A 15,766-nucleotide genomic window follows, 5' to 3' on the forward strand; every position below is an offset into this window, starting at 1 on the left:
TCTAATTTTTTTCCTCTAGAATACTTGTGTAAATTTACCCATGTAAATTCATTAAAAATGTTAAGTAAGTAAAATAATCAAATACAGACCATTGTGATGTATGCTTTTATTCTTTATTAATGATCAAACATATATTTTTATGATAGGCTACTAGACATTGGAACCTCCCTGCAGAGCACTTAAATTTATTTTTTATTAAGTACCTGCTTGCATGCAAGTGTGACTGCAGCATTTGGATTTCGGATTTTGTGACCCTCATCCAGAATGACATAATGCCAATCATACGTGTGGATGTTGTCCTGCATCAGACGAATGTACGAGTAGGATGTAATTAAAATCCCATGGCATGAAGCAATTTCATGAATTAGTTTCACCTAAAAACAAAAGGTGAACGTTGTCAGTGAGACAGAATCTTCAGACCTACACACAGAGATTTGCTATCCAAGATATGTATAAAAAGTATTATAAAAGTAGATCTATAATTTACTTTGCAAAGAAAATAAGTATATGCAAGATTTTGATTATGTTATTCTTAGCTCATCTGTGAAAGAATGAAGCACTTGAATACTGTGTTATAATAAATCAGAATTTACCAAACGCCTGGTCAGAAGGAAAAAGTGATTATTATTTTCAATTTTTTAAAGGCAATGTCTGAAAAAAACCCCATTTGATTTGATTAAGATAATGGTTTCTTCAAGTTCTCCTATCTTCTCTTCACAAACCCAGCTTTGTGTACTCCAAGCAAGAATGTTAGAGGAAAATTAAACAAGTGAAATACTGAAAAACAAATACAAAAATCTATTTGTTTAATCCTAAATTCTGTCTAACCTTTCCCATTATAAGATTAACATAGTTGCCACCAATCTTCAAATTCTGTGCTTCTCTTGTAAGCTTTAACCTTTCCCCAGGTTTTTACTAGCCTTTATAACTGCAAGTTATGTAGGGCAGGGACAGTCTATATCATTTTTGACAGTGTTCAGGACTCATCTTTATTGCAGTTATCGTCCATGTATAAATCTAGAAGACTTAAACAGCAGATGATGAGAAGGGAAAAACAGAAAGTACAACCACCACTAAATTTGCTAAAGTAAAGACAAACCCCTTATTACTAGAAGTGCCTTTTAATTAAAACACAACCCACAAAATACAAATAAAAACCAAACAAAAGGGAAAAACCCATGTCGAAAACTCAGATTATGTCAATATCCTTTTACTGTAAAATTACTTACCCACACACACCCCAAGATTCAAAAAAGTCTTTTAACTGTTCAAGAATATCTGCTTTCTGATTATCATCTCCTGATAAAACCACAACACATTATTTAATGTTGGTATCACGAGTTTCAAGAGAATATGTAATCTTTAGAGTAATTTGTATTACAGAGTAGGATTTCTCTGCAGGTGTGGATATCCAAAGCTCAATTCTACCTGGTACATTATCCATAGTCTGCAACTTTTCTCAGGTCTCAGCAATGGTCTGTCATAGAATATTGTAGACATCACTACACAAACACTTAAGACAAATCATCTCGGGTGATTTAAAATTAAAAGCTTGTAAAATATGTAACCTCTCCTAATTTTTGCAATTAATAGGGTATGTCTGCAATTAGCCTGACTTACAGAATGCTACACTCTTGTCATTAAAAGATGTTTTGTGAAAGTGCTGCTGTTATTATGGAGGCTCAAGAGACCAATCCCTCCTAGAGGGCAAACAGTGGACTCGTAGAAAACAACAGCCATAAATCACGCTGTCAGGTAGCAGAGAGAACAGAAGTGAAACACAGGCACATGAAGGCCATTCATTGTAAACACACCAAGGCAGAATCCTAGTCAGGATTTACTGAACCTGTAATTAATTAAAGTTTCCTTCAAGCTAAATTTTTAATAAACAAGGATTTGTGCTGACAATGAAGAAAGAGAACAACACAAATTTATCAACTCACACTACAACACTTACTAAGTCTCATTTTACTGCATTGGGTACCTTTTCAAGGTTGCCTTCACTTAAAGTGCAGTTCTTGGAATAATTCTAGATATTTTGAAACATGCTAATGGATCGAATATTGGATACAAACCCTTGAGAGTGTGGTATTTTATAATTTAGCTATTTTACAGTATTTTGTATATAAAATATATTAAAATATAGAATACCTATATTATATATATTTTTAATCTATCTATAATTTATTTATATATTTTTTATTTCTTTAATCCACAGTTTTCTTGTCTAGTTAGATTAAGGCATGTCTAAATTTTGTTTTTTCTCTGGAAATACACTTCAATTAAATATTTCAGGCCATAAAGTGTTACACTAAGTTTAAAGAAGTGTGCTTGAAAGAGACAAATCCTACTAATGCCAGATTACACAGCAGTTACCTAATTTTGAAATTCTGCACTCTGGCCTTTATCTGATGCTAATTAATAGAGGAACATGAGAGTACATTGAGCAATTATGAGCATTTTTGCTCAGCACAGTAATTCAGGCCTTTACAGTTCAGGGACAGTATTTTCTCCCAGACTGGGTGGTAAGTTGATGGTGTAGCCTTGTCTTCACTGGAGCACATGAGATGGACAAAGACTGGATGAATTTCGGCAAGCACCATTTTTTACGGCTAAAAGGTTCATGACTTATTTTAAGGACATATCTCTAAGCAAATGCTTTTTTTCCTGTTGGTACCTCAATGTACCTACAAATTTGTTTCTGAAGGTAAAAAAAACAGGACAATTTTTTGGACAGATGTTTACAGAAGTAAGTTTTTTTCCTTTTTTTGATAGTATTTTAAAAATATTTAAGAGGACCTGAAATCGGAACTCTTATGTATTGTTATTAAAACCAGTAATTTTCTTAGACCAAAATGCATATGTTAAAACTGAACCTAAAGACACAGATTATTAATAACTACAACATTCACTAAACATTCAGATATCTTTGAGGCAAGCATGAAGTTAGAGATAGTATCTAGTCACTTATCCAACCATATATCATTTGTGAAACAAAAGTGCATACTTCCGTAGGCTTATCACCATCCCATAACCAACCATCAGGCCTGGGGATCCATAAATTCAACATATAAAACCTCTTTATTATTTCCCTGCCCCAACAAAAAAACCTAAATGGCACCATGAAGAGGCTTCAAAAGAACACATTATAATGTTTAATGATGTAAAAGTTGCAATAAAAAGAGCTAAAACACTTATTACATATTTAACAAGAATGCTACTTCTTGGAGCATGATACTAATTTTATCTGAGTTTGGTCCTTAAGTCAGAAATAGAGCCTTTGGCTAAAACGCAGGTTCCATATGCCATCATGCTAGTAACTGTAACCTCTGAAATTGACTTTTTTACATGTAGATTATGTACTCTACTGTGAGGCTAGAAGGTCTAAAATTTTCCATGTGTAAAGCCATCTTCAAGTAGATGATTTCACAGCTGCAAGCATCATGAACTTGACAATTACTTTATAGGGCTGCATTGTGTGTCCTGCATTTGACCGGAATAAGGGAAAGCAAGGTAACACATTTACAAACAGTATGTGACTAACATCAGAAGGAATTGTTAACCTCGGTGATACCTCTTCTAAAGATTAGGAAATTTAAAGTTCAGTCTTGAACTTAAAAAATACAGCCTCCTTCCATATGTGATATGTTAAAGATGATAACCAAAGTTCATGTTGCCTCTTACATTCTATGATTTACAAATGCTCACGTGCCAACAGAAGTTTTAAAACAACAGGACAAACCACAGTAGGAGCTTAATAGCATAAGATAGCACTTCAGGACATTTAGCCACAAATGCTATACCTTGTTCAAACTGAAAGCTGACTTCACAGGGGAAGACTATTATTACTTAAATCTGGTTCCACCTACTGCTCCAACTTAAGACCATTTATCATCTTAAAAGAGCTAAATAATCTTCTGCAATCACAAATAATAATAATTTTTAAAAAGAGCAAGTTTTACATTTCATCTGAATTCCTTAAGCTCAAAAGTCTTGCAAACCCCTCCAACTTGCTGCTGTGTCTTCCTTCCCTCATCTAAAACACCAATTTGCCTTCCTTTATAGATAGCTGAAGACCTTTAGTCATAGTCCAAGGGGTGAAATGGGAATATACTTCCCTCCTTTACTGTCAAAATTTTCTACCATTGTTATTTTAGAAAAAGAATAACGAGTGTTTCTTTTGAAGCTTTGCATATGTTAAAAACTCCACAAATATAGCAGTGAGATGTCTCAATGACTGAGCTGAAACAGGCTGACAAGATTTGCAGCCAACATGGTCCTCACAATTCAGGCTGTTATTTCATACTATCATTCTGAAAATCCTATAACTGCTTGCAAAGAAAACCAAAACAGACTGGTAAAAAGGTAAAAATCAGAGAGCCTTTCACTTACCACGTTGCTCAAAGTCCATTTCTAACACTAAAGAAGTGTCACTAACTGAACAGCTGTGGGAAGTATTGCCTAGAATCAATTTATGATGAAACAATCAGAACAGATGTCTTCCCTACTCTTCAGTGTCAAGTGAAATACTTCAGTGGGCAACTTTGAAGAGCTGGGAGACAGGCTCTTGCATCAATGCTTGTGCATCTTAGAAGGTACACCAGAAAATGCCTATTCAAAAAACCGTATGATTTCACCAATATTGAAAGATTTAGTATTTGCTAAGATTTCAGGATGCCTGAAAATATTATGTGAAAAATTAAATATATCCATCTCACCTAAAACATCAACTTAAATTTTATCAAATGAAACTTCAGCCGTTGTGTGTTTCTGCTATGAAATACTGTCTTGCCTTATGGGACATCTGTCACTATTTGACCCTTTCTCTCCAAAATTCTCATCCAACAGTTTTACATTGATCTTTGTCCTTAGAAATCACCTATGCCTCTTTCATATACTTGTAGAGAACAAGCTGCAATACTAGGTTTTACCACAACCTGCTGGCCAACCACTACAGGATAAGGTAGTCCTCAAAATCCATTAAGATCTTCACTATTTGATGTCCATTTAGTCTGGAGGACAATAATGTTCCTCCACTGCTTCAGAAAATTGTAGCCTCCTCAGAGGCTGAAATGACCTTTCTCACTCCAAGCTGATAACAAAGTTCAGTTCCCCAGTCCTCTCCTGGAACTGTCCAACATTAAACTCCCCTCATTTACTTTATGATAAACTAGGATACACAATTAGAACAGGTGAATCCTGGAACTGTCTGTTAATTCTAAACAAGCCTGTGCCACACTCAGACTACAGGTGAACAGGGCTTTTAGCTAAGTAAAATTAATCTCAAAGACCTTACGCAGTTTAACCACTCTTTTAATATTTATTTTACTTATTCTTTTATGTCTTATGCCAGAATGGTCCCTGGATGAGTATTACAAAGTTAAGATATGCAAAAGTGTTCTTCTGCAATGCCATAGATTATCAGCAGATGGAATTGCTGTAAGATCAGAACTAAAGTATTCATAATGTATTTTGAAAAGAAATCCTAGGCAGGTGTAAATCATCTGTCATGTATTTTATGTGATAAATTTTCAGTGTACAAGTGTTATTTATGCTAATTTAATAGTAGCAAACTTTTCATTGCAGTTATAAGGGGAAGTAAAACAGGAAAGTTGGTTTTTTCCCTTACTTTAGCTTGCTCTTCTCTGATTAAGAGGCCTCTAGGAAAAAAATGTGCATATGGCTAAGACCTTATCAGTGACACCTGTTTAAAGCACTGTTACAGCTCTTAGAAGATGAGGCATTAGGTTCAGTTCTCTAAATCTGCTCCAAAGTGCTTACATCTTTAATTTTAAGTTGTTGAATATGCATTTGAAGGATGACAGTGGGAAGGTGAAATCTTGAAAACCTTACTAGCCCTGCAGAAGGAAAAATTTGAGTCAGTCTGTCAAGTCCATTAATTAAGAAACAGCCCAAAATAAGCAACCATGATTTAATCTACAAAGACATGTGACCGTGTTATTGAGGTCAACAGACTTTTAGGGCTTGAAAACACACCAAGTTAATTGAACAACAGGAAGCTATTAGCACATTAGAGTGTGCTACTCCTTTTTTTGCTAGGTACTGTAACTGCATCAATTACTTCAGAATACGTTTAATCAAGTGCAATTAAGTACCACATAATCTTAATGTTATTACAAGAAATTCAATAAAATATTTAAAGAGAAATTTAAAAATGCTTTGCTGAATCCTGAAAACTCAATTAGACATCTGAAATATGATGGGGGAAAATAAAAATCTAAGTTTTCTTTGTTTTGTTCCTGCAAGGTACCAAAGTTTCAGACTTCATACAAGTCAGGCTTTCCAACTTAAGAAACAGACTAAGAACATGCATATGAAGAGACCATCAAAGAAAACTGAAAGGCAGAAAGGGCAATGCTTGAAACAATGTAAACTAACAAAGTTACTGTGCCATTAAAGAAAATGAGACTGACACCAACTGACAGCAACCAACTGAAGAGAAATTGTCCATGCATGCAAAACACATTAGATATCAGATCAATGACCAGTGATGCAAAGAAATGCAAGAAGAGAATTCACAAGTGCTACAAGCATTTACCTGGTGTACAAGCAGTCTAGTCAAACTCCTAGCATGGACTACAGCACAAGGAAACCTCAAGCAAGAAACCTGTTACTATGTTTAATTTGTTCAGGCAATACAAGTCTTCATCATAATAAACATGTATTCTATGTCAAAGCCCTTTTAGTCCAGTTTACTATGAAATCTATACAAGACAATGAACTTTCTGTTCTTTTAATACATTCAGAAAAAGCCTTTTCCTACACAGAAGCATTAAGCAATTAAGCAACAGGGGATTTTTTTTTTTGCTAGTGACAAAAAAAAAAAAAAAAAGGCCTCAAGAATTACGAAATGAATGTCAATCATTACCTTACTCTTTGTATAAGAACCAGTTTCATGGAGCACAGCAACTCTAAATGGAGGCCACCAAGTGTGGAATTCTTTTACCCACTGATGCAACACAGTAGCTGGACAGACAATCACTGTTGGACCCAATCCCTGGTACCTAAAACAGAGTATTCAAGGAAAAAAAAACCCTTGATATGAAATAAATAATCTGTATGAAGTGGCTCATTAAAATACACACATATTAAAATGACATACTTTACGTGGAATATGAGAGCTATGGAAATTAATTGGCAATTTGTTTTCCTGGAAGTCTGTTTTTTAAAGGAAGATGAAGAGGGTACTGCTAAAAGAATCCACTCATTGAACAGTTAATGGATGCATCTATCAAGCTAAACAGGAATAGAAAAGCTCCAAACAATAAGGCATAAGGGAACTTCCTCCTGTGATATTACAAATCAGGTTTTAGCGACTGCTGTTTCTATAAGCAAAAAGAAATCATTAACAAGCAATTATTTTATTACTTCTATTATACAGAATGTGTAGCTAGAGTCTCACAAATGAACTTACACACAGGTGTTCTGCTTCATGTTGGTAATATACTGTACTCTCATCACCAAAGTTTATTGATAAGACAAGGACTCTAAAGTGGCAGACCATACCATCCATGGATGTTGAGATGTGAACTTGGCTCAAACTGTCTCATAAGTTTCTTATTCATAACTATATTACTGTTTCTGAGAATTACTAAAGAGGTCTGAAACAAAGTCATTCCGTATATGAAGTTCAGAACTGCTCTTAAAGTTAAGAAGGGAAAAATCCCTTGCCCACCAGCCAAATAAAAAATACTACTCCCACAAATAAATACCAAGAATGCTGTAAGAAATATATTAAGTAGTGGTAACTAGCAGTTATTTTTCAAATATATTTGCTCTTTACAAAATGGAAAAAAATGACTCTGCAAACAAAGGCAATAGCTTCAGTTATCATACACTGATCTGTGTCTATGTACTATCCAAGTGACACTAAAAAAACAATGCAAAAGATCACAGTATACATTCAAGATCACACACTGCTAGCAATAAAGGATTTCTCAGACACCAGCAACACCCTGCTTAAAAAAATCCCAAACTCCTTAACGTCCTCAGAAACTGCTAACATGAAGAAATAATATTCTTTATTAAAAGCTTATACATATGCAGAAAAACAACTTGGACGTTGTTTATTATGAAAAATATGATAACACAACCTTACATGTTCGAATGAAAAAACTCCCTGCAATCCAAAGGCAAGTAAGAACTTGGAGACTTAAAAATAACTTCAACTGTGCTCCGAATCCAAATAATCACTGCTATTGCTCTTAAAAATACCTACAGCAAAAAAGCCAACTTTCCCAGAACATACTAGTTTCTTACTTTTCATGGGTAGTAACAAAATACATCTGTTTATTCCCCTGGTCTATATTCACACAAGCTCACATAAGGTTTATCCAGATTTTCCCCCCTCAGCTTACACAGAGAGTTCACACCTCCTTGGATCAATTTTCAGAAACTCCACTCCCTCTCTGCTTGGCTGTGTGAAAACTCTTCTATGTCTAGTCTGACTCTACCCACTTTCCACTAGCCAACATTTTATTATTCTCCTGAGAGCTTTTATTTATTTATATAAAAGAGTCATCTAGCTTCTTCCAGTCTGAGCTGTTCCACAAAACAAAACAAATCATATACTTTGCTTGCTACACTTAGGAGGCATCCTTCATTCTCCTAATCACTGCAACACTGTAAGATCTGCTCTGCTGCCTATCCAATTTATATTTGTTTTCTGTGAACAAAGGTGACACTTAAAACATTCAAAACCAAAGTCTTACTAGTGCCTTGTACCAAGATAATCATACTGCCCTGTTCTTACTCCAAATATATTGCCATATTGTATTCTGTCCCTTTTTCACAGCTGCATTGTACTAATAGCTTATGGTCAATGTCATATTTGGTCAATATATCCAAATCTCTTTCTTCTTCTGTTGCTTCTGGTTTGTAAAGCCAAAATTCACAAGAATCCTTTACTTATTGTTATTTAATTGGATGCAATTGGAATTGCATGTAAGTTCCAATTCCTGTAACTTACTACCAAGAAAAAGCAAACTGTACTCACGCTATATTTATAATCTTTAAACACTCAAAAAGTTAGCACAAGAAAACACGTTTCATTATAACCAAATGTTGCCAAGGACTGGCAAATCATGTTTTCAAGCTGAAACAATAACTAAACCCTAGTGAAAATAAGAGAACAGGGCAGCAAGAGCACCACACTTTTTCTGGGGCAATGGATTTTTTATTTACCTAAGCACCATGGAAATTAATCTCTGCCACTCAAAGTAGAGATTGAGCTGTTTATGTCTCAGTATCCTGAAGAGCACAGATGGGTAAATAATCACGGTATACACTTTCTGTCAGTTTCTCATCTGATGTTTCAAATAAATGAAGGCAAGTCTGTAGCAAAAGGTTTTTGTTACACACAAAGGTAAGGAAACCCAAGCTAGGCTGGAACACACTGACAGTGCTGATCACACAGCTGTGTCCCCTCTTAGTGCTGGCCTTGCAGAGAGGCTGCCCAGGAAGTCTCCTGCCTATCAGACTACACTCTTTCAAGTAGAAACAAGTTAACCAGTACTACTGGTAACTAGTATTACTGCCTTCTCAGCCCAGGGGAGCTAAACACTTGACTATGAAAGATGAAGTTGTTTAGACTGTCTGCCTTACAGCATCACACACATAAAATCACTGCAAGCTTCACCAACATATTAAGCCTTGTTTCCTCCCATGGAATTCCTGTCATGATTACTCAATGACATGCACCAGCCAAAACTTAAACTCAACACATTATCTTATCTTACATGCAGAAAGAGCACTGCAGCTTAGGTGGGCAAATAGATTTCGGCCTTTTCGAACATTTATTGTAGTTTTGCACTATTTAAGAGTGTCAAGAGATGTCCCTGAAGGATTTCCATCAACTCAGTGGTCTCTCAAGTGGGGTAGGGAATATAAAATAATCTGTCCAATAGCACCCTTAGCCAGGCAGCCATATTAAAGTAACTCAGCTGACCTGAGTGAAGGACCTATGGAGTTTATTTTTATATTAAGACCAGAGGAGGAAGCAACTAAAGAGAATATATGAATATTTTCTCTTTAAAGCATTATTTTACAATTCATGTACAAGCTAAACATAATTTAAACATACCTCAATATAAAGGTAATTATTTGTTTAGTGCAGTACTATGATAGTTGCTAAATTTCATGTAGCTATTTACATCAGATAAACAGGCCAACAGAAGTAGAAAAATCAAGTACTATTCATGTGTGCGTTTGCAAATCTGAGGACACAAGCAAGTATCTTGCCAGTAATTCCACCTATGAATAAGAAATTTTAAAGCATTGTTCAGTAAGAAAAAAAAAGAAATACCTTGTAAGAAAGGCCAGTCATACTAGCATATGTTTTGAAAAGCAGCAACAACAAAAAAGCAAAAGCAGATGAAAATTCCCCTGCATAAGTTACTGGTTTTACTCTTACTACTAATTTTTGGCATGGATAATTCCCTGCCCATCAGAAACTCTAACTTTCATTGCAAATCAGCTTGCTACTTCCTGTAAAACATTTACCTGGTGGCTTGCCAGAACAAATATTTTAATGTAAAATTTAATAAATGGAACTAAAGGTATTACATCTAATTTAAAATTCCATATTGTGTAAACTATTGATATTAATGTAATTGAGTTTGTAAACAATCCATTTGTGGAAGGTAACCTTAGACACTATATTGACCCAAAATATCTAGTGTGGCTCATCTGCAAAATGAAGCATCAATGCCTGGAATTCATTAAAAGTGTTACATGTTTAATTTTTCCTGCCCTACAGCTCCATTGTCTCGTAAAATTTTTCCTTTGATGTCCCCCACTAAAAGAATTAAAGGAATATTGTAATTGAAATGTCATTAATAATTCACAGGACCCTCCTCCACCAGTAATACATCTGATGAAATATTAATTGAGCTCCACAGACTGACAGTCTGCAGAGAAGCACTTGCCTGTAATTTGAACCACGAGTCCTCATATTGCTGTAGCTCAGACCTGCCAAGAAGGCAATTATCTGAATGGTCTTGCCCAATCCCATCTCATCTCCCAGAATTCCTCCTGCCTGCTGGCAGTGCAATTCCCAAAGCCACCTAACACCTGTCTGCTGGTACCTAAAACAAGGAAAAAGAAGATGGCAAATGTTTGATAATACAGATCATAACAGAAAGTACTCATGAATTAATCATTTGGCAAGGTTCTCATACCAGTTACTGTAACATGCTGGATGTGTGTTTTACATGAGTGCTGTATTTACTAGGTCATACATTTTTGATGCACTCAGACATTACATGTGACTTTCGTTCTTTATGCAACACTAAAACATTTCTAATTAAACTGACAGTCATTGTAATTAGAGGGTATTTTATTTCATATATATTTAAAGTGCTAAAAGCAACTTTAAAAGTTACTCTTATGAAGCATTATCTTTTCAGAAAAGACAAGATGAAAGGGTCTAGTAAATGATATTATTTGGAACATACTCCTTGAACTGAAGAAAAAGGTTGAATTTAAGGGGTACAGATTTCATACTCTACTACAAAAACTGATCACATCTGCCAAACCATGCTTTTTTTAAACATAAATTTATTTAATAATATTTAGTCTCTTTTAATGAAGAAAAAACCCAAGACTAAGCAATAGAAACTTAGTCTATGTGTAGGGGATAGAGCAGAGCATTATGTGAGAGCATCAGGGCAGTTTCTACTCCCAGTCCCTTCATTGGAACTAGTAAAAGCAACAATGTAAAATACATTCCACTTAAAAGAAGCAGACTAAAAAGCAAGATTTATGACAGCAAGCTAAAAAAGTGAAGATAAGATGCTGGGCTGAGAATCACTTTAGGACATACCTTTTTATAACAACATGAAATAGTGAGACCAGTAGGAATAACATACCATGTGTGGGGGTTAAATTGAAAGCAAAAGAAATAAATGAAAAACCATACCTTTAAATCACATTAAAAAAAATCAAACATGTTTCAGCACCTCAGTGCCTTGTAACTTACAGGAAAAAAAGGTTACTGATAATTTTCTTGATGGCATGCATTTCTGGAGTGCAGAGCACAGCAAAGAACAAAACACTTTTTTAAAATAGGGGTCATTCATTTGAGGTGATTTCTTACGTGCATTTCAAAATCCTGTTTCCATCCTTGAACAAATAATATTTAGGACTACTGACAGCTAATGACACTAGCGTCTACAAAGTACTATTAAAAATCAATTTGTGATGAGTTTGGTATGGATTTAGAGAATGCTAAATGGAGACAAACAAATGGCTTGAGTAGTTAAAAAAAGATGATCAAAGAACACATCTAATGGTTCAGACATCACACTATCTGCTGGTGTCTCAAAAGCATTATGCCATGAAGCCCTTAAGAAACCCTTTTATTAGAAATTAATTCACCTTAAAATGCAGCAATCTATAAAACAACTATGAAATGGCTTGCAGGATTAGCTATAATTGGATTAAGATGCTATCATTACTACATTTTATGAAGACAAAACATCTTCTGAAAAACATTAAAGTATTGAAAATAACCCTAATTCCAGTCAGAAGGTGCTCCCCCAGACAAATGTTCAGCATGTCTCTTCCGAAGGCAACCATTCAATAACTTCCTAATATAAACTTGTATTATTTTTAGGATTACATACAGAGCTTTAAAAGTAGATGAATTTATAAACATATTTCTCCCTCTCCTTCCTTCTCCTGAGAAAGCTTCACAGTAGATAATTAAGCTTGTGAAAAATTCTACTTCATGGTTAGATAAAAACATGAAAGATGCAGGTGCTGTCTTTGTATGATCATATAAACAAGCAATGTAACTATTCAAAAGTTAAAAGAACACACCTTCCTCCATTTTTGTGGTTATATGGAAAGACAATTAATTCTTTTCAACCTTACACTTTTATAACTTTTATTGCACGAATTTTTTTTTTTAATTCCAAAAATATTCTGGAAGTAAATAAAAGTGCTGCTAGGCTACCAAAATAGTTACATTGTATTGTATTTCACATAAGCAATCATGCCGTGATGCATCCTTCAAAACTCACCACAGCAGATACCAGAGTTCAGCTGCATTGTTGCAGAGACAAAATTATATTTCAGATTTATCAGGGAAATCACACACTGGAAGCAAACAGTGATGAAGGCTAGTTTTTTTTTTCTCATAGAGAAAGCATTCTTGCAGACTTATGCAGATGGGAAAAGGCAATGTTTGCAAGTCTGCTAAGTTTTGTTCCACAGCACCATCCATGTTATTCCTGATCAATATTTAGCAAAGCAGACAAGTGTGCATGGAAGAAACAGACTGTCCACTTTAACAGGCTTACCAAAGAACAAACCTGAGGGTCTCCTATTCCCAGCATGAGCTAACTTTGGAATTTAACTATGCAGGAAGATCACTTAAAGTACATATTATACATGTCCTTGGGCCAATATACTTCCCTGTTTTGTACTAAACTTGCTCAGAACTCCACAGTTTAATGTCTATTGACTATGGGCTTTCCTACGCTGGAGATTTCAGCATTTAAGTTACAAGTCAGACAAATCATTCATTGCAATTGATCTTTCTAACCACTTAAGAAGTTTTGCCAACTGACTCATGATTGCAGGGATACCCTTCATTAGTGAGGCTTACATCTTCAAGATTAATTTTTAGTGACTGCTCTATTTCATTTCCCTTCGGGTTGCTCAGACCACACATCCGTCCTCAAGATGAACACTTGTGCAGTACCTTCACATAAACAACTGGAGACCACAGATTGGCTCTGTATGGTCCCAGCAGCCAAGGCATTAATTCAATCCCATTTCAGAGCTAGTGCTTTCCTTCTGAGGACTACAGGACAACAGTAATAATTTCTCTGAGGTCACAACTAAGTGGTTCTCTTGGAAGGGATACCACACACACCCATTATAAACCAGGGCTTTCTACTACAATAAGATTTCAAGAGAGTTTGCTTTCAAGAGAAGAGAAGATTTTCCTGCTGAGTGAAATGTTGCCAACAGAACTGAATTCAAGCCCATTATGCGTGAAATTTAAGGGAGAGATTATGGATAAAATTAACTGGTTAGCTGCTAACTTGTAGTTTTTGTTTGTTTTTTGAGATGAACTTGAAAGCATCACTGGGCACTATGTTTTAAAAAACTGAAACAGTTTTTTATGTTGAAATCTGTAATTAAGTATTAAATAAATAAAGAATGAGTTGCACAGTGTTTTCCATCCACCAGAGAATGTTCAAGATTATTTTATAATACGAATTACAAACAGTTACTTTGAAAAGACTTTCAGTAGTTACTTAAAGAAAAAGTTCTCCATATTTTCTACTGGCAGAAAATTTCACTCCACTCAATCAGAGAAACACCATATTTCTTGTTTTCTTTTATTACATCTTATCATCATCTTATGTTTCAAAGTAAAATTATTCTGCCACTCCACACCTGAACTAGGAGGAAGCATATATCAATAAAAGAATGCATTTATACAAATAGGCAAGGAGAGCTTCTCAATTCATAGTTTAGCTAATACACATTTACAATATTCACATCAGCTAGTTATGACCTTCACATAATTGCATTTTGTGCTCACAATAAGTTTATTTCTTCAAAGTTTGATCCTGAACTCTTTTTTAAAGAAAGAATCATACTGAAACAATTGAAACAAAAGTTGAGTCATCATTCACTAAAGCAAAAGTGACAGCAAAGGTGATCTGGAACTTACTATGACTATTACTACTAATATTAATAACAGCATACAGTAACATCATATTGAAATAAAGTACACAATACATACTTAAAAAGCTTTTTGAAGAGAAATCCTGGTACTTTGAAACCCTCTTCAAATTCAACGTCACTTTCTTCAGAAAGTTCCTCAGCTGTTTGATGTTCTTTATCCTTCAAACGTTCTTTTTGCCACTTCCTGGAGTAACAAAAGGAATCAACATTCAAGTACAACATGTAAAAGATTCTGCATGAAAATGACACTGAATTTTGATCAAGTAAAAAACCCCAAAAAAACCACATGCTCTGATGTGATGATTTAAAATAGCAATCCTTCAGAGGAGAGAATTATGCAAGTAAATGCTTGAAATGTCTGATATATTAAGGAATATTAGAAAAGGTACATGTTTTATAGCTAGTTAAAATGTTCTGATTTTCTATAGGCAAAAATACTAATATATAATGGAATCAACAGCTAATAGCACCAAAAAGCCTGGCAACTTTAAACTCCTATATCTCCCTTCCCTTAACCCCCCCCTGCCAAAATATTGACAAAGTTTAGGTGTTCCAAAGCTATTTTATTAATTTAATCAAACACTTAAATTTATCTTCCTTCCTGTAGAGAAAAGTGAAGCAGTGTATAATCTTACACAGAAGACTCAGTTGAAAACATCACCATCTTCAGGGTGACATGCTCTAAACCTGTAACACAGTCATTATTAAGAGAATGAGTTTTATGAGGTTTTGGAATTGCAGTGTGATTTGTGGTTTGCAGCCTCAACTTATTTGGACTCCAGGCAGCTTAGAGAATTACCTTCCTGTCCCATCATTCCCCCACTGCTGAGAAAGTACCAAAGGATCTTCAACATTCTGACAAAATGATGAACTTGCGTTTCAGCGACCTAAACCCATCTGCCTCTAAAGGTAAAGTGTACTCTAGCTGGCTATGTACTCAACCAACAGTACTTCACTGACGATTTGGCATTTGCTGGAATTCTCTCCTGGAAGTGCCATTTAATGCAGGCACACTGAATGTGGCTGATAAACTGACAAAATC

The 15,766-nt window shown here is 35.0% G+C and overlaps 1 protein-coding gene across 1 annotated transcript in view; it reads right to left on the reverse strand.

The window, feature by feature from the left end:
• The window catches only part of ERCC6 (ERCC excision repair 6, chromatin remodeling factor), a gene marked incomplete at its 5' end in the record, with an annotated part of 43,382 nt that overhangs the window by 14,455 nt on the left and 13,161 nt on the right, over positions 1-15,766 (reverse strand). The window contains 4 exons of the mRNA XM_084210774.1: positions 204-374; positions 6,890-7,018; positions 10,943-11,105; positions 14,783-14,908. Coding sequence (XP_084066900.1) covers positions 204-374; positions 6,890-7,018; positions 10,943-11,105; positions 14,783-14,908 — 589 coding nt within the window. The remainder of the gene's footprint in view (positions 1-203; positions 375-6,889; positions 7,019-10,942; positions 11,106-14,782; positions 14,909-15,766) is intronic.

This window comes from Fringilla coelebs, assembly GCF_963513975.1.
Source record: "Fringilla coelebs genome assembly, chromosome: 8".
NCBI classification, from domain to species: Eukaryota; Metazoa; Chordata; class Aves; order Passeriformes; family Fringillidae; genus Fringilla; species Fringilla coelebs.